Source organism: Ascaphus truei, chromosome 4 (assembly GCF_040206685.1).
Source record: "Ascaphus truei isolate aAscTru1 chromosome 4, aAscTru1.hap1, whole genome shotgun sequence".
In the NCBI taxonomy this organism is placed as follows: Eukaryota; Metazoa; Chordata; class Amphibia; order Anura; family Ascaphidae; genus Ascaphus; species Ascaphus truei.
Window position 1 is genome coordinate 414698157 of NC_134486.1, and position 23078 is coordinate 414721234.

At 47.5% G+C, this 23078-nt stretch overlaps 1 protein-coding gene across 6 annotated transcripts in view; it reads left to right on the plus strand.

Annotated features, from left to right (window-relative positions):
* Window positions 1-23078, plus strand: part of MDGA1 (MAM domain containing glycosylphosphatidylinositol anchor 1) — a 544714-nt gene that overhangs the window by 284281 nt on the left and 237355 nt on the right. For 5 of the 6 annotated variants that reach the window (XR_012801245.1, XM_075598788.1, XM_075598783.1 and 2 more), the window contains exon 3: window positions 10109-10283. Coding sequence is in view for 5 of the 6 variants with exons in the window: in XM_075598788.1 (XP_075454903.1) it covers window positions 10109-10283 (175 nt within the window). In the remaining variant the exon portion in view is untranslated. The remainder of the gene's footprint in view (window positions 1-10108; window positions 10284-23078) is intronic. The other variant, XM_075598786.1, reaches the window with a different exon arrangement.

The window sequence follows — 23078 nt, forward strand, 5'->3', positions numbered from 1 at the left end:
GCAGCAACAATTGTGCTTGTGTGTCTATGTACAGATCTGACATTTCTCAATCTGCGCCGGCAGTGTTGGGGTGCACTTAGCGTCCAGATGTAGCATGTTCTAAAAAAAATGTTTCTGCACACCAAATTGTCTAACAAGACAGTGTTATAGTAATATACCACAAGTTAGGGAGCAGTTACGTGATGGGAGTTAGGGAGCAGTTACATGACGGGAGTTAGGGAGCAGATACATGATGGGAGTTAGGGAGCAGTTACATGATGGGAGTTAGGGAGCAGTTACATGATGGGAGTTAGGGAGCAGTTACATAATGGGAGTTAGGGAGCAGTTACATGACGGGAGTTAGGGAGCATTATATGGCGGGAGTTATGGAGCAGTTACATGACGGGAGTTAGGGAGCAGTTACATGACGGGAGTTAGGGAGCAGTTACATGGCAGGAGTTAGGGAGCAGTTACATGGCGGGAGTTAGGGAGCAGTTACATGATGGGAGTTAGGGAGCAGTTACATGGCAGGAGTTAGGGAGCAGTTACATGGCGGGAGTTAGGGAGCAGTTACATGGCGGGAGTTAGGGAGCAGTTACATGATGGGAGTTAGGGAGCAGTTACATGGCAGGAGTTAGGGAGCAGTTACATGACGGGAGTTAGGGAGCAGTTACATGGCAGGAGTTAGGGAGCAGTTACATGGCGGGAGTTAGGGAGCAGTTACATGACGGGAGTTAGGGAGCAGTTACATGGCGGGAGTTAGGAAGCAGTTACATAATGGGAGTTAGGGAGCAGTTACATGATGGGAGTTAGGGAGCAGTTACATGCGGGAGTTAGGGAGCAGTTACATGATGGGAGTTAGGGAGCAGTTACATGCAGGAGTTAGGGAGCAGTTATATAATGGGAGTTAGGGAGCAGTTACATGATGGGAGTTAGGGAGCAGTTACATGATGGGAGTTAGGGAGCAGTTACATGATGGGAGTTAGGGAGCAGTTACATGCGGGAGTTAGGGAGCAGTTACATGGCGGGAGTTAGGGAGCAGTTACATGCAGGAGTTAGGGAGCAGTTACATGGCGGGAGTTAGGGAGCAGTTATATAATGGGAGTTAGGGAGCAGTTACATGATGGGAGTTAGGGAGCAGTTACATGATGGGAGTTAGGGAGCAGTTACATAATGGGAGTTAGGGAGCAGTTACATGTCGGGAGTTAGGAAGCAGTTACATGATGGGAGTTAGGGAGCAGTTACATGTCGGGAGTTAGGAAGCAGTTACATGTCGGGAGTTAGGGAGCAGTTACATGATGGGAGTTAGGGAGCAGTTACATGTCGGGAGTTAGGAAGCAGTTACATGATGGGAGTTAGGGAGCAGTTACATGGCGGGAGTTAGGGAGCAGTTACATGACGGGAGTTAGGGAGCAGTTACATGGCAGGAGTTAGGGAGCAGTTACATGGCGGGAGTTAGGGAGCAGTTACATGGCGGGAGTTAGGGAGCAGTTACATGATGGGAGTTAGGGAGCAGTTACATGATGGGAGTTAGGGAGCAGTTACATGACGGGAGTTAGGAAGCAGTTACATGATGGGAGTTAGGGAGCAGTTACATGTCGGGAGTTAGGAAGCAGTTACATGTCGGGAGTTAGGAAGCAGTTACATAATGGGAGTTAGGGAGCAGTTACATGGCGGGAGTTAGGAAGCAGTTACATGATGGGAGTTAGGGAGCAGTTACATGGCGGGAGTTAGGGAGCAGTTACATGATGGGAGTTAGGGAGCAGTTACATTATGGGAGTTAGGGAGCAGTTACATGGCGGGAGTTAGGGAGCAGTTACATGATGGGAGTTAGGGAGCAGTTACATGACGGGAGTTAGGGAGCAGTTACATGGCAGGAGTTAGGGAGCAGTTACATGGCGGGAGTTAGGGAGCAGTTACATGGCGGGAGTTAGGGAGCAGTTACATGACGGGAGTTAGGGAGCAGTTACATGACGGGAGTTAGGGAGCAGTTACATGGCGGGAGTTAGGGAGCAGTTACATGTCGGGAGTTAGGAAGCAGTTACATGTCGGGAGTTAGGGAGCAGTTACATGATGGGAGTTAGGGAGCAGTTACATGTCGGGAGTTAGGAAGCAGTTACATGATGGGAGTTAGGGAGCAGTTACATGATGGGAGTTAGGGAGCAGTTACATGGCGGGAGTTAGGGAGCAGTTACATGGCGGGAGTTAGGGAGCAGTTACATGGCGGGAGTTAGGGAGCAGTTACATGGCGGGAGTTAGGGAGCAGTTACATGATGGGAGTTAGGGAGGAGTTACATGGCGGGAGTTAGGGAGCAGTTACATGGCGGGAGTTAGGGAGCAGTTACATGGCGGGAGTTAGGGAGCAGTTACATGGCGGGAGTTAGGGAGCAGTTACATGGCGGGAGTTAGGGAGCAGTTACATGGCGGGAGTTAGGGAGCAGTTACATGGCAGGAGTTAGGGAGCAGTTACATGTCGGGAGTTAGGGAGCAGTTACATGATGGGAGTTAGGGAGCAGTTACATGCAGGAGTTAGGGAGCAGTTATATAATGGGAGTTAGGGAGCAGTTACATGATGGGAGTTAGGGAGCAGTTACATGATGGGAGTTAGGGAGCAGTTACATGATGGGAGTTAGGGAGCAGTTACATGCGGGAGTTAGGGAGCAGTTACATGATGGGAGTTAGGGAGCAGTTACATGCAGGAGTTAGGGAGCAGTTATATAATGGGAGTTAGGGAGCAGTTACATGATGGGAGTTAGGGAGCAGTTACATGATGGGAGTTAGGGAGCAGTTACATGATGGGAGTTAGGGAGCAGTTACATGCGGGAGTTAGGGAGCAGTTACATGGCGGGAGTTAGGGAGCAGTTACATGCAGGAGTTAGGGAGCAGTTACATGGCGGGAGTTAGGGAGCAGTTATATAATGGGAGTTAGGGAGCAGTTACATGATGGGAGTTAGGGAGCAGTTACATGATGGGAGTTAGGGAGCAGTTACATGATGGGAGTTAGGGAGCAGTTACATGCGGGAGTTAGGGAGCAGTTACATGGCGGGAGTTAGGGAGCAGTTACATGCAGGAGTTAGGGAGCAGTTACATGGCGGGAGTTAGGGAGCAGTTATATAATGGGAGTTAGGGAGCAGTTACATGATGGGAGTTAGGGAGCAGTTACATGATGGGAGTTAGGGAGCAGTTACATAATGGGAGTTAGGGAGCAGTTACATGTCGGGAGTTAGGAAGCAGTTACATGATGGGAGTTAGGGAGCAGTTACATGTCGGGAGTTAGGAAGCAGTTACATGTCGGGAGTTAGGGAGCAGTTACATGATGGGAGTTAGGGAGCAGTTACATGTCGGGAGTTAGGAAGCAGTTACATGATGGGAGTTAGGGAGCAGTTACATGGCGGGAGTTAGGGAGCAGTTACATGACGGGAGTTAGGGAGCAGTTACATGGCAGGAGTTAGGGAGCAGTTACATGGCGGGAGTTAGGGAGCAGTTACATGGCGGGAGTTAGGGAGCAGTTACATGATGGGAGTTAGGGAGCAGTTACATGATGGGAGTTAGGGAGCAGTTACATGACGGGAGTTAGGAAGCAGTTACATGATGGGAGTTAGGGAGCAGTTACATGTCGGGAGTTAGGAAGCAGTTACATGTCGGGAGTTAGGAAGCAGTTACATAATGGGAGTTAGGGAGCAGTTACATGGCGGGAGTTAGGAAGCAGTTACATGATGGGAGTTAGGGAGCAGTTACATGGCGGGAGTTAGGGAGCAGTTACATGATGGGAGTTAGGGAGCAGTTACATTATGGGAGTTAGGGAGCAGTTACATGGCGGGAGTTAGGGAGCAGTTACATGATGGGAGTTAGGGAGCAGTTACATGACGGGAGTTAGGGAGCAGTTACATGGCAGGAGTTAGGGAGCAGTTACATGGCGGGAGTTAGGGAGCAGTTACATGGCGGGAGTTAGGGAGCAGTTACATGACGGGAGTTAGGGAGCAGTTACATGACGGGAGTTAGGGAGCAGTTACATGGCGGGAGTTAGGGAGCAGTTACATGTCGGGAGTTAGGAAGCAGTTACATGTCGGGAGTTAGGGAGCAGTTACATGATGGGAGTTAGGGAGCAGTTACATGTCGGGAGTTAGGAAGCAGTTACATGATGGGAGTTAGGGAGCAGTTACATGATGGGAGTTAGGGAGCAGTTACATGGCGGGAGTTAGGGAGCAGTTACATGGCGGGAGTTAGGGAGCAGTTACATGGCGGGAGTTAGGGAGCAGTTACATGGCGGGAGTTAGGGAGCAGTTACATGATGGGAGTTAGGGAGGAGTTACATGGCGGGAGTTAGGGAGCAGTTACATGGCGGGAGTTAGGGAGCAGTTACATGGCGGGAGTTAGGGAGCAGTTACATGGCGGGAGTTAGGGAGCAGTTACATGGCGGGAGTTAGGGAGCAGTTACATGGCGGGAGTTAGGGAGCAGTTACATGGCAGGAGTTAGGGAGCAGTTACATGTCGGGAGTTAGGGAGCAGTTACATGATGGGAGTTAGGGAGCAGTTACATGCAGGAGTTAGGGAGCAGTTATATAATGGGAGTTAGGGAGCAGTTACATGATGGGAGTTAGGGAGCAGTTACATGATGGGAGTTAGGGAGCAGTTACATGATGGGAGTTAGGGAGCAGTTACATGCGGGAGTTAGGGAGCAGTTACATGATGGGAGTTAGGGAGCAGTTACATGCAGGAGTTAGGGAGCAGTTATATAATGGGAGTTAGGGAGCAGTTACATGATGGGAGTTAGGGAGCAGTTACATGATGGGAGTTAGGGAGCAGTTACATGATGGGAGTTAGGGAGCAGTTACATGCGGGAGTTAGGGAGCAGTTACATGGCGGGAGTTAGGGAGCAGTTACATGCAGGAGTTAGGGAGCAGTTACATGGCGGGAGTTAGGGAGCAGTTATATAATGGGAGTTAGGGAGCAGTTACATGATGGGAGTTAGGGAGCAGTTACATGATGGGAGTTAGGGAGCAGTTACATAATGGGAGTTAGGGAGCAGTTACATGTCGGGAGTTAGGAAGCAGTTACATGATGGGAGTTAGGGAGCAGTTACATGTCGGGAGTTAGGAAGCAGTTACATGTCGGGAGTTAGGGAGCAGTTACATGATGGGAGTTAGGGAGCAGTTACATGTCGGGAGTTAGGAAGCAGTTACATGATGGGAGTTAGGGAGCAGTTACATGGCAGGAGTTAGGGAGCAGTTACATGGCGGGAGTTAGGGAGCAGTTACATGGCGGGAGTTAGGGAGCAGTTACATGATGGGAGTTAGGGAGCAGTTACATGATGGGAGTTAGGGAGCAGTTACATAATGGGAGTTAGGGAGCAGTTACATGACGGGAGTTAGGAAGCAGTTACATGTCGGGAGTTAGGAAGCAGTTACATAATGGGAGTTAGGGAGCAGTTACATGACGGGAGTTAGGGAGCAGTTACATGACGGGAGTTAAGGAGCAGTTACATGGCAGGAGTTAGGGAGCAGTTACATGGCGGGAGTTAGGGAGCAGTTACATGATGGGAGTTAGGGAGCAGTTACATGTCGGGAGTTAGGAAGCAGTTACATGATGGGAGTTAGGGAGCAGTTACATGGCGGGAGTTAGGGAGCAGTTACATGGCGGGAGTTAGGGAGCAGTTACATGACGGGAGTTAGGGAGCAGTTACATGGCAGGAGTTAGGGAGCAGTTACATGGCGGGAGTTAGGGAGCAGTTACATGACGGGAGTTAGGGAGCAGTTACATGATGGGAGTTAGGGAGCAGTTACATGGCGGGAGTTAGGGAGCAGTTACATGACGGGAGTTAGGGAGCAGTTACATGGCAGGAGTTAGGGAGCAGTTACATGGCGGGAGTTAGGGAGCAGTTACATGGCGGGAGTTAGGGAGCAGTTACATGACGGGAGTTAGGGAGCAGTTACATGACGGGAGTTAGGGAGCAGTTACATGGCGGGAGTTAGGGAGCAGTTACATGTCGGGAGTTAGGAAGCAGTTACATGTCGGGAGTTAGGGAGCAGTTACATGATGGGAGTTAGGGAGCAGTTACATGTCGGGAGTTAGGAAGCAGTTACATGATGGGAGTTAGGGAGCAGTTACATGATGGGAGTTAGGGAGCAGTTACATGGCGGGAGTTAGGGAGCAGTTACATGGCGGGAGTTAGGGAGCAGTTACATGGCGGGAGTTAGGGAGCAGTTACATGGCGGGAGTTAGGGAGCAGTTACATGATGGGAGTTAGGGAGCAGTTACATGTCGGGAGTTAGGAAGCAGTTACATGATGGGAGTTAGGGAGCAGTTACATGGCGGGAGTTAGGGAGCAGTTATATAATGGGAGTTAGGGAGCAGTTACATGATGGGAGTTAGGAAGCAGTTACATGACGGGAGTTAGGAAGCAGTTACATGACGGGAGTTAGGGAGCAGTTACATGGCAGGAGTTAGGGAGCAGTTACATGTCGGGAGTTAGGGAGCAGTTACATGGCGGGAGTTAGGGAGCAGTTACATGATGGGAGTTAGGGAGCAGTTACATGGCAGGAGTTAGGGAGCAGTTACATGTCGGGAGTTAGGGAGCAGTTACATGTCGGGAGTTAGGGAGCAGTTACATGCGGGAGTTAGGAAGCAGTTACATAGCGGGAGTTAGGGAGCAGTTACATGATGGGAGTTAGGGAGCAGTTACATGATGGGAGTTAGGGAGCAGTTACATGATGGGAGTTAGGGAGCAGTTACATAATGGGAGTTAGGGAGCAGTTACATGGCGGGAGTTAGGGAGCAGTTATATGGCGGGAGTTAGGGAGCAGTTACATGGCGGGAGTTAGGGAGCAGTTACATGGCGGGAGTTAGGGAGCAGTTACATGGCGGGAGTTAGGGAGCAGTTACATGCGGGAGTTAGGGAGCAGTTATATGGCGGGAGTTAGGGAGCAGTTACATGATGGGAGTTAGGGAGCAGTTACATGATGGGAGTTAGGGAGCAGTCACATGCGGGAGTTAGGGAGCAGTTACATGTCGGGAGTTAGGGAGCAGTTACATGTCGGGAGTTAGGGAGCAGTTACATGGCGGGAGTTAGGGAGCAGTTACATGCAGGAGTTAGGGAGCAGTTACATGGCGGGAGTTAGGGAGCAGTTACATGGCGGGAGTTAGGGAGCAGTTACATGAGGGAGTTAGGGAGCAGTTACATGGCGGGAGTTAGGGAGCAGTTACATGTCGGGAGTTAGGGAGCAGTTACATGATGGGAGTTAGGGAGCAGTTACATGTCGGGAGTTAGGGAGCAGTTACATGATGGGAGTTAGGGAGCAGTTACATAATGGGAGTTAGGGAGCAGTTACATGGCAGGAGTTAGGGAGCAGTTACATGGCGGGAGTTAGCGAGCAGTTACATGTCGGGAGTTAGGGAGCAGTTACATGTCGGGAGTTAGGGAGCAGTTACATGATGGGAGTTAGGGAGCAGTTACATGATGGGAGTTAGGGAGCAGTTACATGACGGGAGTTAGGGAGCAGTTACATGACGGGAGTTAGGGAGCAGTTACATGACGGGAGTTAAGGAGCAGTTACATGGCGGGAGTTAGGGAGCAGTTACATAGCGGGAGTTAGGGAGCAGTTACATGGCGGGAGTTAGGGAGCAGTTACATAGTGGGAGTTAGGGAGCAGTTACATGATGGGAGTTAGGGAGCAGTTACATGATGGGAGTTAGGGAGCAGTTACATGGCGGGAGTTAGGGAGCAGTTACATGGCGGGAGTTAGGGAGCAGTTACATGGCGGGAGTTAGGGAGCAGTTACATGGCGGGAGTCAGGGAGCAGTTACATGACGGGAGTTAGGGAGCAGTTACATGGCGGGAGTTAGGGAGCAGTTACATGGCGGGATTTAGGGAGCAGTTACATGACGGCAGTTAGGGAGCAGTTACATGGCGGGAGTTACGGAGCAGTTCCATGGCGGGAGTTAGGGAGCAGTTACATGTCGGGAGTTAGGGAGCAGTTACATGGCGGGAGTTAGGGAGCAGTTACGTGACGGGAGTTAGGGAGCAGTTACATAATGGGAGTTAGGGAGCAGTTACATGGCAGGAGTTAGGGAGCAGTTACATGGCGGGAGTTAGCGAGCAGTTACATGTCGGGAGTTAGGGAGCAGTTACATGTCGGGAGTTAGGGAGCAGTTACATGATGGGAGTTAGGGAGCAGTTACATGGCGGGAGTTAGGGAGCAGTTACATGATGGGAGTTAGGGAGCAGTTACATGACGGGAGTTAGGGAGCAGTTACATGACGGGAGTTAGGGAGCAGTTACATGACGGGAGTTAAGGAGCAGTTACATGGCGGGAGTTAGGGAGCAGTTACATAGCGGGAGTTAGGGAGCAGTTACATGGCGGGAGTTAGGGAGCAGTTACATAGTGGGAGTTAGGGAGCAGTTACATGATGGGAGTTAGGGAGCAGTTACATAATGGGAGTTAGGGAGCAGTTACATGGCGGGAGTTAGGGAGCAGTTACATGGCGGGAGTTAGGGAGCAGTTACATGGCGGGAGTCAGGGAGCAGTTACATGACGGGAGTTAGGGAGCAGTTACATGGCGGGAGTTAGGGAGCAGTTACATGGCGGGATTTAGGGAGCAGTTACATGACGGCAGTTAGGGAGCAGTTACATGGCGGGAGTTACGGAGCAGTTCCATGGCGGGAGTTAGGGAGCAGTTACATGTCGGGAGTTAGGGAGCAGTTACATGGCGGGAGTTAGGGAGCAGTTACATGACGGGAGTTAGGGAGCAGTTACATGACGGGAGTTAGGGAGCAGTTACATGGCGGGAGTTAGGGAGCAGTTGCGTGAAACCAGGAAAATGAGGGAAACCCCAGCAACCTCTTCAGCAGCACTGCACCAAGGACCTGAATCCACTAACCTCCATTTATTCAGGGGACACACAGTAACGTGACGTTGGCAAACATGAGATTGGACGTTCTGTTACCAACGTTAATTATATGTAAAAGCAACGTCCGAACGGAATGTCATTAGCATAGGATTAACGTCACGTTATTTGTAGTATAATGTCGCGTTATCTTTCAGTAATGTTATGTACACCTTTGCGTTACTCTGATCCAAACTTCAAAGTAGGTCTTCTGCTGGGGTTGGGAGAGAGAGGGAAATAACGCCAGGAAATAATACTGCTATTTAAATCCCTTAAAGCCTTCAGACATGTAACTCTTCTCTGTACTGTATTTACAGCATACTATAGCATTCAATAAACACTCAAATAAGACATAATGGGCCATATTTACTAAGACGTGTTCTTCCATAAGATACCTCCCAGCTCTGGAAGATACTTTTATAGCCTACGGACATGAATGGGATGTAAGTTGTCTTCCCAGCGCCAGAAGGTGCCTGATGGCAGAATACTGCTTAGTAAACATGGTCCAAAATACAGAACCGATATAATCAAAAGAATATTAACCCCAAATACAAAATGAAAAAATAAATGCAAAGGTGCTGACACCCAGGCATGAAGTTTTATCGTTTTTGAATTTGGGGTTTGTATTATTTTTATGACATACAGTATGTTCGGCATTATATGTCTGTCTCCCTTATTAAATGCTTTAGGAACCAGATAATATGCGGTTTTGCACGTTGCACTTTGCTTCTGTTCTCCTGTTTATGGTATTATCAGCATATTTTTCCATATATAGTTATTTGATAACAATAGTAGAGAGGGTGTTATCTGGGATACTGGCATGTATTATTTATCTTTCTTTTTTTTAAATTATTTTTCTATTTGTGAATTTTGTGTTTGTCTTTTGACTGCACAGAGAACGAGTTCTTGTCTAGACCTTCTTTTTTGGAATTTTTATAGCTCTTGCCTTGTCCAAAAAGATTAATACTTGTTTGCAGTTTGTTATACATGTTTGATCTCCATGTTAGACCAAAAAGCCTAACTCCAATAAGAACAAGTAATATGCCTTTGATCATATACCCAAATGAGGTACAAATGCATTGACATGGATATTCAAAGAAGATTTACCATTGACCACCACCTGTTAGAGTCTTGAAACATTGCAGGCCCCTCTGCCAGCAAAATGGTTAAAGGTCAGCGCTGAAGTGACCACAATGGGTTAATATTTATACCTCTTGTGCCTTTCTCATTCTCTTTCCTCTTCCAGGTGCGATGGACGAAAACGGCCGGCAGCGCCTCTGAAAAATTCCAGGAGACCTCCATCTACAATGAGACCCTGCGCATTGAGAAGGTCCCGAGGATGCAGGGAGGTCGATACTATTGTAAAGCTGAGAATGGGGTTGGGGTCCCAGCCATCAAGTCCATTCGAGTAGATGTGCAGTGTAAGTCATTTAAAGGCAGCCCAGATATTCCCACAGTTCTATTGTGTATCCGGCTCTCCCGTCACCCAACCAAGACCCAACATGAACCTTCCTGGGCCTGTATTATAGAGCAAAGGGACCGTGAGATAGGAGCTGCTGTAGCATACTGTATGATGGTATATACCATAGATGGCAAATCACAGCACGTTCAACATTTCCCAATCATGGGTTAATCAATGTCCTTTTATCCCTTTATTTGCTGAGATAGGTACCATTGTTGCTTAAGTACTGTACAAACATAGAGGCATAATGAGGTCCGGAAGAATATCAAAGTCTATGCAGTCATAGAGAAATATAGCCAATAAAATATCAAACATAATAGCTAAAAGTGGGGGATCAGAATATGCTTTAGCATCACGCACACAACACCATAGAGCCATAAAAAGAACATAGCGAGTAACAAAACCAAAATAGTATACAGTAGGTATAACACAATACTAACAATAAACATTTATTGAATAGAGAGGTAGCAGGGAGGAGTGAAATCAGTGTTGTGTCCCTTATATTGCCTATATTGTTTTGGTGAGAGTTGGTTGGTCACTCCAAAAATATTACACTGATATAATCTGTACTGTTGATAATTGTAATAACACAGAAATATTGGGTTGGTGGTGCCCACTTTCAGTAAATTGTACTCAGTAGAGTGTAAATGTTCAATGTTAGGATTTAGCATTAGCCTTGAAATGGTGAAAATATAAATAGTCCAATGCACCATCATTTTAGTGGGCACACCATTAGCTAACGTTTTAGTGCATAAGAAGAGAGACAGAGAGAAATATACAGTACGGTAACAATATGTCACAGCCTTACTCCCAGTATAGCTATTGCTTTCTGTGATATTGAGATGTACAATGTGACTGCAATGGCCGACAGTACAGGATACATTTAGAAAAGTGCAATACAATTGTTCCATTTTAAGGGCTGTTCAATAAGTTAAAAAGTCGGTAACAAGTTGTTAGCAATGTGATACCCTCCATTTACCGTAATGGAAGGTGCCTTAGTTACAGCTCCTTTGTGTCCAGGTAAAACACAACTGCGGCTTTCGGCATGTCTTGCATCTCCATTCCCAGTCCACCTGCCCCTGATACATTTTACTTGGCTGGAGTGTGAAACGCGTCAGGATCACATGTGGGCTTGCCATAGACAGCAGAGCCTTTTTATCTGAACACAAAGGCGCTGTCACTAACATGTAAGAGTTGTATTGCCCTTTTACAGAGTCACTGAAACTTCACTCTCAACCTGGACCGCGGTCATGGATACAAACATAGAAACCTGCCCGTGATGACCACAAATAGCCCTATTCAAACATACGATGGAGGCTACACTTCAGATCAGTAGTGATAATCATTTTATTTTAAATGAGCAGTACAATTAACCCCATAAATACTATAGAGGCACACCATACCATATATTGCAGAGTCCTTGTAGAGCAACGCGTTGCTAATTTATCTGGAAAGGGAAGGGTTACATGACAGTCAGAAGATGCAGGGCTCATTGGTATAGCTGCCCTTTGCCTCCTAATATCTCCAAGCAGTAATACACTATCTTCATATTTAGGGAATTAACCCTTGTTGTTATTATAACACAAAATACGACAATATTTATTATATTAATATCAAATAAGAGATTTGTCTAACCCCTGCCAGGTCTGCAGCACGCTGGTTCAATGCTTGAAAGCAAGTTTAGAAAACAAGGAAGGCTGGGCCTTAATACTAAGAGAAGAGTATTTTCTATGGGGTCCCTTTGCTCTGGGATTCATGCCCAATAGGTGTGATGTGGGGTCCTGGAATCCCTGATATTACAGTAGCAGAGTGGATTGCTGCTTTAATATATCACCTTTAGAACTATGGGGTCAATGGAGTGGCCAGTGGCCTTGTCATACTAACATCTACTCTTCAGATGGACTTGGTAACACGTATCTCCTTTGAGGGAACTCTGCATGACTAGTTGCTGGGTGTTTGTAAAGGCGGACCTCCTATTACAGAGCGGCAGTGCAGTGCTGAATGGAAAGTTGATCCTTGGACATGTAGAATGCTGGTCTCCAAGGAGCTTGGCTTAGTAGTACAGCACCATGCTAGACAACCATGCCTATTTATCAGGAGTGCAATTGGCAACCTGACTCCATGTCATCATAATTCAGTCCTGTGGTCTTGCATTTCTATGGAAAGGGGAGGTTTGGAGAGCCAGCCCCGGCTAGAATCTAATGATGACAGGGATAGGTTGGCTAAGTTATAATGGTAATGCTGTACTATACTGTACAATAGGTCACTAACTCGTTCTTAAAGATACCTGGTACAAGCCACAATAAAATGCCACAGAACCATACCACAGAACCGCTAACAATGAGGCTGTCCCAACATCACAGGGCACTCAGTGTGTTACATCCTAAGCATGAGAAGCTGGAACTTCATGGGGGTTTGATTTCTTCTGACTCCTCCCTTTGTGCGATGTCACTGACTGTTTACAAGAGTTTGTGCAGGTAAAACACGGTCTACCCCCCTCTTATCGTCATTGTCTTCTGATATACAAGTTGCAATGCTCTGGATTGGACTCTACGGTGGTCTGATTTTGGAGATGGTGCATGATCTACAGCAGGGGTGCGCAAACTGGGGGGCGCAGGACTTTTCAGGGGGGGCGCAGCTGTTGCAGAGACCCCGCGCTCGTCCCTACGGCATTAAAATTAAATGCCGGGGGATCGCGTGAGGCCTCTGCCACTCTACTTACCGTGACTCAGATGGCTGGTGTGACGCAACGCGGTGTGAAATGACACCTGACACCATGGGGTCATGTGACGTCACATGCCGTCGCTATGGCACCGCAGAGTCAAATCACGCCTCGGGGTCACGTGGTGTGATGTCACATGACCCCGCGGCGTCATCTGACACCGACCAAAGAGGTAAGTGGGTTGCGAGCAGTTAAGGGAGCAGGCGGGGGGGATGGGGGCAGCATAAACGTTTGCGCACCCCTTATCTACAGCATGCAGGGGCTTCTGTCATCAAGACCCGCCCTCAACAGATCAGATTTTCCGGATATTCCAGCTTCAGCACAGGTGGCTCAATCAGTGGCTCCGTCTGAAGCAGGGACTGATCCACCTGAACTGAAGCAGGGACTGGTCCACCTATGCTGAAGCAGGGACCGATCCACCTGTACTGAAACAGGGATATCCTTAAAACCTGACTTATTCAAGGGGGGTGGGGAGGCTTGAGGACTCCTGGTTTAGGGAATAGAAGGAACAAAAAGGGAAGCATATTCCAAAGGAAGAGGAGCGCTGGGACAAGAAATCCTTCTCTGAAGCAGCAGGGCGGCAGGACGAGGGGACGCTCTCCTCCACGGAAATCCTTCTCTGAAGCAGCAGGTGGCAGGACGAGGGGACGCTCTCCTCCACGGAAATGGGGGTCAGTCCTAATTATGACAGAAAGTCAGGGATTGAACAGTCTCCGATGTTTGACAGCAGACAGAGAAATGGGCAGACACGGCCGGCTCCGCGGCTCCTCCCCGCGGCTCCTCCCCGCGGCTCTTCCCCGCGGCTCCTCCCCGCGGCTCTTCCCCGCGGCTCTTCCCCACGGCTCCTCCCCGCGGCTCCTCCCCGCGGCTCCTCCCCGCGGCTCCTCCCCGCGGCTCTTCCCCGCGGCTCCTCCCCGCGGCTCTTCCCCGCGGCTCCTCCCCGCGGCTCCTCCCCGCGGCTCTTCCCCGCGGCTCCTCCCCGCGGCTCCTCCCCGCGGCCCTTCCCCGCGGCCCCTCCCCGCGGCCCCTCCCCGCGGCCCCTCCCCGCGGCTCCTCCCCGCGGCTCTTCCCCGCGGCTCCTCCCCGCGGCTCCTCCCCGCGGCCCTTCCCTGCGCCTCCTCCCCGCGGCCCTTCCCCGCGGCACTTCCCCGCGGCCCTTCCCTGCGCCTCCTCCCCGCGGCCCTTCCCTGCGCCTCCTCCCCGCGGCTCCTCCCCGCGGCTCTTCCCCGCGGCTCCTCCCCGCGGCTCTTCCCCGCGGCTCCTCCCCGCGGCTCCTCCCTGCGGCTCTTCCCCGCGGCTCCTCCCCGCGGCTCCTCCCCGCGGCTCCTCCCCGCGGCCCTTCCCTGCGGCCCTCCCCGCGGCTCCTCCCCGCGGCCCTTCCCTGCGCCTCCTCCCCGCGGCACTTCCCCGCGGCACTTCCCTGCGCCTCCTCCCCGCGGCACTTCCCCGCGGCTCCTCCCCGCGGCTCCTCCCCGCGCCTCCTCCCCGCGGCCCCTCCCCGCGGCCCCTCCCCGCGGCCCCTCCCCGCGGCCCCTCCCCGCGGCACTTCCCCGCCGTCACGTCCTATGTTATTAGGTCTCTTCAGTAAATAGGCTCATTTGACTCTAATTCAATATCCCGTGAAACCGCTTCCCTGCGCTACGTAACATTTAGGTACCTTTTCACTTGATGCTAATCTATGTTATTAAAGGCCTCAAAAGTCTCCGGTGGCAAAAACTGGAGGGGAAAAAACCCGCCATCAGATTCACAAACGGAGGAGAGGACTTATTTACCCAACGTCTGCTGGGTGCAAAACTGGAGCAAAACCAGTGCTAAGGAATGGCAGCATATTTATATAAGGGAAAGCTGCAGTTACCTCAGCAGGGTGCCTTTTCTTTGATAAATCTGGTGCATATTTTTGACCCCATTTTGCAGCTGGAACTAGCCATAATTAGACCCCATAACCTCCCACTTTCTTATCCCGCAAATTAACTGTCATCAAGTGAAGGTCGCCAGACGTCCCGTCTGTACGGGATTGTCCCTTATTTCATTGACTTGTCCCGTTGCCCAGGAAAGGTTGGTCGGGACGCAGGATGGTCCCGTGTTTTAGCGCTTTGACATGAAATGCCTGAACTAAGAAATAACTGCAATGAAACCAGTCCTAAAAAAAACATCATCTGTTTCCCGCTGGGGTGTAACAGTTCCCTTTTCCGATAGATGCCGCCTTACTAAACGATTAAAATAATAACGTTCGGACACTGCCCGGTCGTCTCGGAATACCACGACACCGTAGGCGGGACTTGTTCTCCCACCGCTCCGTGCTGGGTCGGCGCGCTTCTCTCCTCGCCCGGCCAAGAGCAGAGAAGGTAAAAACCAAAGAATATGCCGGTCAGCTTCACGCATTGGCAGATCGTTCACCGCTCGCGACGTCGCACTTTCAAGGTGGATTTTGACGTCCCGTACTATCAAATTGTAAATGTTGCAGCCCCCACATTAAGTGAACAAAACGTACAGTCCTAGGAGCAGCAAATAGTGAAATATCACACGTCTCATACGTCTGGAAATTCATTTTAACCTCAGAACGGCGGTCCCGGGCTGTCAAAATAACCGTCAAAAACCATAAAGGCAGCCACTGCCTGAGAGGACAGATGTCAGTCAAATCATATGGTGACAAGGACATTCTGTAGTGATCTCCGAACCTCACACGCGGCTGCAGAAGTTATTCTGAAGTGTTGTGCTTTCACAGCTAGGTGACATCTTGTGTAGATGAAATGTTGGATATAAGACAAGTGGATTGCTAAGATTCAGCAGGAGTTCTAACCATCTGTCTTACGCAGAGATATCCCTGCGCTGAAACGGGGAGGCACTCGCTTGTCACCGAGTCTTCTCTCGTCCCTGCCCTACTCTCTGCGTGTCTTCTGTCTTAATATAGCTCCTTCTGCTCAAAATTCAATTCAGATGTAACTGTATCTCGGACTGCCTGCTGTCTCCACTAACAACGCCTCAAACACCATCAGGAATGCAATCTCCCAATTCACGCATCTCGTTAACAAATACATATTGATTAGGTTAATAGCAGTGACATCTCTGCAGGACGCCGGCGAGTTCTATTTCAATTTCATTTGAGTTTAAAAAAAAAAAATTAAGAAAAGCACAAGTTTTTCGCTTTGCGCGGCATACAAACCATTTTTTTTTCCTTCTGTATTCTTGTACTCTCCTGCAGTATTTATGAGAATAGCTGGTTACAGCGAGAAATGTAAATAATACACATTTTCACTTCCTTTTCAAATCCTCAGCAGGAAGCCAAATGATGTATTTATTTATTAGACATTTTGGCTCAGCATCTAGAAAGACACAGAGGAGCTATAAAACATAATAAATTAACAGCTAAATGAATGCACAGATTTGAGGGTCTATGTACTAAGAATATATATATATTTTTTAATCTCTGCGTCAAAATTGCAGTGCTAAAAAGTGCCTTGTATGTAGAGATGGGCGGAACAGTCCGAATCCGTTCCATCGTACCTGGCTGGGAGATATGCTAATGACTATGCAAAGTATATTTAAATTAGTCCTATTCCACACTTCCTAAAAGGATTTCCATACCAACTATATAGAGTTGATGTCTAAGGTACCAACCTAATGACTGGAATAGTGTCAAACCCAACAGGACTGAAACCTACAACCACTGCTTTTCTGGGCCACAGGTCTAGCAGTGTGAGCTAAACCACTGAAACGACAGACTGGGCTTTTTGAGACGAATCTGCAGAAATCCACAGACCAAAAGGAACCGGCAGATTAAATCCGCAAAAAAGAAAATCCACCAATCTCTAATGGAGCGTATGAAAGTTGTTACGGGACTTTATACACGACGCGTCATTTGTTTTAAATGAAGTTTGACACATCGCGTCCTGTTGAATACCTGATTGATACAATGTAAATTAAAACACTGATGTGATTTTTTTTTTATTTAAAACTTGTATTAGTAAAAAAGAAATAGTGTTATATTATTTATAGTAAACATACTCGGAAAATATTACGTTTTTTTTTAAACCTATAAAATTAAACATCCGTGCTGTGTCAAATACATTTTGGGGTACATACGTACTGTAGCATCGTCATCTGTACAAATACTATTAAGAGTCATTTCAGGGTTTACGCCAACTTAAGCTCGGTGGACGATTTTGACGCTGGCTCCTCTTTTTTGAGTACACAAAAACAATCTTTTTTAGTAAATACTATTTACATCTTCATGTAATCTGTTTCACGGTCCGTTTCAGTACCCCAATAAACTCCCTCTCCTCTCTCAGTTCTGCTCCAGACCCTGACAACCTGGTCAGGAACTACAACTCTGCCTTATCCTCCTCTCTTGATATACATGCCCCGCTTTCTCTCTGCCGTCCTCGCCCTTCTAACCCCAGACCCTGGCTAAATTCCCACACGCGCCTGCTGCGTTCCTGCACTCTTTCCTCTGAACGCCTCTGGAGGAAATCTCACACTCTCGCAGGCTTCCTCCACTATATATTTATGCTATCCTGTTTCAGCTCTGCCCTCTCTCAGGCTAAATAAACCTACTTTTTTTTCAGTAATCAACACGCACAAATCTAACCCACGCTGACTCTTCTCTGTCCTTGACTCTCTACTCAGACCACCCTCAGCTGCCTGTTCTTCTTCCTCCATCTCACCTCAGGACTTTGCTGACTATTTTAAAGAAAAGGTAGAATCCATACGTCAGAACATCCCCTCTGTTTCATCCTCCCATCCTACAACACTTCTTAACTCTCCTCCTGCCTTCCTTGACTCTTTTTCCGCTGTCTCAGAGGATGTGTCACTGCTGATCTCCTCCTCTCCCTCTACCACTTGCCCTCTTGACCCCATTCTCTCCCATCTCCTAAAACCTATTGTTCCTACTAAAATCCCTACGCTCACACACATTTTTAACGCCTCCCTCTACTCTGGTACCTTTCCCTCCTCCTTCAAACATGCAACAGTTATACCATTACTCAAAAACAGCACGCTTGACCGTACCTGTCTTTCTAACTATCGACCTGTCTCCCTCCTGCCTTTTGCCTCTAAACTCCTTGACGTCTTGTATTCTCTCGCTTGCTCCATTTTCTCAACACCTTTTTTCTCCTAGACCCTCTACAATCTGACTTCCACACTGCTCACTCGACTGAAAAAGCCCTCACTAAAATAATTAATGACCTCCATGCTGCCAAAGACAGAGGTCATAACACTCTGCTCATATTACTCGACCTCTCTGCAGCATTTGACACCATGGACGACCCTCTTCTCTTTCACATTCTTCATACTCTTGGTATTCGTAACAAAGCTCTATCCTGGATCTCCTCTTAACTCTCCCTTCGTACTTTCAGTGTCTCTTCTGCTAACACCTCCTCCTCCTCTATTGATCTCTCAGTGGGGTATCCCAGGGCTCTGTCCTGGGACCTCTTCTCTTTTCTCTGTACACACTTTCTCTACGTGACCTAATCACATCTCTTGGGTTTAAATATCACCTCTATGCTGACGACACACACATTTACATTTCAACCCCTGACCTTACACCTGCTGTACTGACTAAAGTTTCTGAATGTCTCTCTGCGATATCATCCTGGATGACCCTCCGCCGACTTAAACTTAACATGGCGAAACCAGAGCTCCTCATACTTCCTCCCAAACCTGGCCCTACTACCTCCTTCCACATTACTGTTGGAAGTACTATCATTCACCCAGTAGCCCAAGCAAGGTGCCTAGGGGTCACACTCGACTCCTCTCTCACATTCTCCTCTCACATTCAAAACGTATCTAAAACCTGTCGCTTTTTCCTCCGCAATATTACAAAGATACGCCCTTTCCTCTGTTACTCGACTGCTAAAACTCTGACTCAGGCCCTCATTCTCTCCCATCTCAATTACTGTAACCTCCTGCTGTCCGGCCTTCCTGCCTCTCACCTGTCTCCCCTACAATCTATCCTAAACGCTGCTGCCACAATCACTCAACTCTTTCCTAAATCTGTCTCAGCGTCTGCCCTGCTGAAATTCCTCTCCTGGCTTCCGATCAAATCCCGCATCTCACACTCAATTCTCTTCCTCAGTTTTAAAGCTTTACACTCTTCTTCCACTCCCTACATCTCAGCCCTAATTTCTCGCTATGCATCATCTTGACTCTTGCGTTCTGCTCAAGGATGTCTTCTCTCTACACCCTTTGTATCTAAAGCCCTCTCCCGCCTTAAGCCTTTCTCAATCTCTACCCAACACCTCTGGAATGCCCTTCCCCTCAGTACCCGACTTGCACCCTCACTATCCACCTTTAAGACCCACCTTAAGACACGCTTGCTTAAAGAAGCATATGAGTAGCACCGTGGCTAATACTATACACATGATACATAAAGCTTGGCCCCCTGCAGACGCACTTACCAGAATGCCCTCTTACTGTCTCTGTACGTTCTTCCTACTTACCAATTAGATTGTAAGCTCTTCGGAGCAGGGACTCCTCTTCCTAAATGTTACTTTATGTCTGAAGCACTTATTCCCATGATCTGTTATTTGTATTATTTGTTATTTATATGATTGTCACGTGTATTACTGCTGTGAAGTGCTGTGTACATTAATGGCGCTATATAAATAAAGACATACATACATACAGACGAGACAAAGAGTATTCTAAAGCTTGCCTTTAACTAGCCCGGTTATATGCTGGGTACATGGTGGATGTAACCTGGCTAGTTTAAGGCAAGTTTAAGGCATTTCTGCATTGACCAATTGGCCCATCGGATTAACACAGCAGGGTCCCTGGCAGTCCCATTCAGTTTGAATGGGACTGCCAGGGACCCCTGTTGTTAATCTGATGGGCCATTAGTCAATGACGAAATGCCTTAAACTTGCCTTAAACTAGACCCAGCATGTACCCAGCATCTACCTGGGTCTTTTTGGCGATTGCCACTGGTTTGTGTTAGAATAACCGTCAGCACTACAGTACATACATCGGTGCAGTTTGAGAACTTTGCAAGTCAAAATCGACTTGAGAGATCAGTTGTTTGCTGGCATTTTATCTGGAAGAGTTTAGCAGAGTTTGATCTTTTATGGGTTTACTGTATGTATCAAGGGCAAAAGTGGGGTAATTCTGGGGTAATTCTCTGGCTGAGCAAAGTGCACCAGATCAAAGAAAAATTATATTGATTTGAATGTTTTTCTTTCCTTTAAAACATATGGAGCAGATGTTTTGCCCCAGTTTTTGGCCACTTTTGCCTTGATACGTAGGGCCCTTACCATTGAATTGACATTAGTTCCATTACTGATATAGGGTTGTAGGATCACTGGCAGTCACAGTGTTTACAGAGGCATTTTCATATTGCAGGGCAATTAGATAGAAACCTAGGGCTTTATTCCCTATAGTCAGATATAGCTATGAATCAAGAGACCCCCAGAATGCAAATATTGTATACATAAAAAAATTGTGGTTTGCATTAGTACTGAATCAAAATTGAGCTTTAATAAAACATCCCTCAGGAGCTATAATTGGTGTAAGAAGTGAGCCAAATGTTCTCTTAATTCCCTCAAATATCTTGAACATACAGCACTCAACATCTTGATCGTACCACACTCAACATCTTGGTCGTACAGCACTCAACATCTTGATCGTACAGCACTCAACATCTTGATCGTACCACACTCAACATCTTCATCGTACAGCACTCAACATCTTGATTGTACAGCACTCAACATTCTTAATCATACCGCACTCAACATTCTTGATCATACCGCACTCAACATTCTTAATCATACCACACTCAACATTCTTGATCATACCACACTCAACATATTGATCGTACAGAGCTCAACATCTTGATCGTACAGCACTCAACATCTTGATCGTACAGCACTCAACAGCACTCAACATCTTGATCGTACCGCACTCAACATCTTGATCATACCGCAGTCGACATCTCGATCGTACCGCACTCAACATCTTGATCGTACCGCACTCGACATCTTGATCGTACCGCACTCAACATCTTGATCATACAGCACTCAACATCTTCATCGTACAGCACTCAACATCTTGATCATACAGCACTCAACATCTTGATCGTACCGCACTCAACATCTTGATCGTACCGCACTCGACATCTTGATCGTACCACACTCGACATCTTGCTCGTACCGCACTGTTTGGTCAGAGAGCAGTGTGGTCAAACAAATCCCCTAAATCAATATTTCTGGCATTATACTACTCGGCCTAGTTAGTGAAAGAGTAAAACAAACTATGGATCAGTAAATTAATACTTTAAAAAAGAATATAAGCAAACAATGCTCACTTACATATAAGATGTAACACTCAATTCCTTCAGGAGGCCCGGTCTGATGGTAGATATTAGGAAGATGCTGTTCACGCTGCCCTTATGTATAAGTGGGGAAACTTCCTTTGACTGGGAGTCTTTTGAGATGTATGGGTCTCATTCTGAAAGCCCGCTCACCGCCCACCTTTAACGTCCACGTGTACGCTGCTCCATCCTGCTTCTCCACACTGCCGCATTCGGCGTCCTTCGGGGCGTCTCCACTGACGTCACCGCGCTCTCTTGAGAAACACTGCCACCAATAAACCCTACATTTTTCGCTAGTGTTAGCTTCGTCAGCGTCTTCCTAAGATCTGCCTCCACACGGCACCTCCTGAAGGGATTAGGCGTTGCGTCTTATATTTAAGTAAGCAGTGTTTGCTACTCCTCTTTGTAAAAAGCATCTTATGATCCGTGGCTGTGTGTGTCTATTCTTTCTCTACCTGTACAAGGATCCCCCCTGGGGGAACCAGAAGAGCTGAGAAGCCATAGCTCTTATGGGCTGAGCTCACCACTCATCCTTTATAGACTGATATCGGTGTCTATGTTCCCCACGAGATGTTAAGCTGAGCACAGTTATTCTTTTTGTTTACCCTGCATAGTTCTATTGTTATAGGTGAATGCGCTGCTTTCAGTGATTATGAATGAACCTACCGAAGCTTATAGATGGATAATAAGAAAATACAATGCACAATGTACCGTAATAATTGATGGAGAGGTAAATATTATCCCGTGGTCCTAGTGTGGGTGAACCTTCTATTCTGCCTGCTCTGCTCATGGGAGATCAGCCTCTTACAAACGAATGGTTTATTTTTCCTCGAACACATCTTGGGAACGCCTGCTCATCAATCTGAGAGGGGTCATGCCAGGGACCCGGGGGACAGGGGTGAGGAGTATTGACTCGCTAAAGAGGATTATTCATTTAGTGATGAGACACAAGAAAGCCGGAGAGACCGCAAGCATGTGTTTTACTGGATGGCACTCACATCGATCAATTCCTTCCCTTTGATGAATGCATTTCCCTCCTTATCTGATTACTTGCTGTTTTATACAAGCTTTTCACGCTGTCATATCTTCATCACTTTCCACTTAACCATTTCATCCAATAAGGTTGGCGCAGGGGGGTGTAGAGGAGGATGCTCTATATTAAACAGGCTGTATTAGCTCCCACAGTGCCAGAGGGAATAAGCACAATGCATTTCCATCTCATCTGGTACTGAAGGAGTTAATTCAATTTAATGTGTGTGTGTGTGTGTGTGTGTGTGTGTGTGTGTGTGTGTGTGTGTGTGTGTGTGTGTGTGTGTGTGTGTGTGTGTGTGTGTGTGTGTGTGTGTGTGTGTGTGTGTGTATGCATATATATATATATATATATATATATATATATATAAAAAAGAAAAAGAATATGTAGTGCCAAATAGGTGTAATAATATTAATTGAATTTAAATACTATGTTCAATATTAAATTCTAAATGCAAGATGAATGTCTGGATGTAATTAATTATGCAAATCTAATAAAAAAATAATTAATAGGACAGACAATACAAACAACATAAACCAGAGAGAAAGGCCAGTCCCTTAAATGCCCACTAATAGCAGGCGCTCCTGCAGTAGGGTGTAGGCAGCTTTCAGGGGGGTGAACCCCATCCAGATAGAAATCTAAAATGAAATAAAGGGAGAAAGCGCACGGCCCATAGCGCAAAAACGTTATAACATTTAAT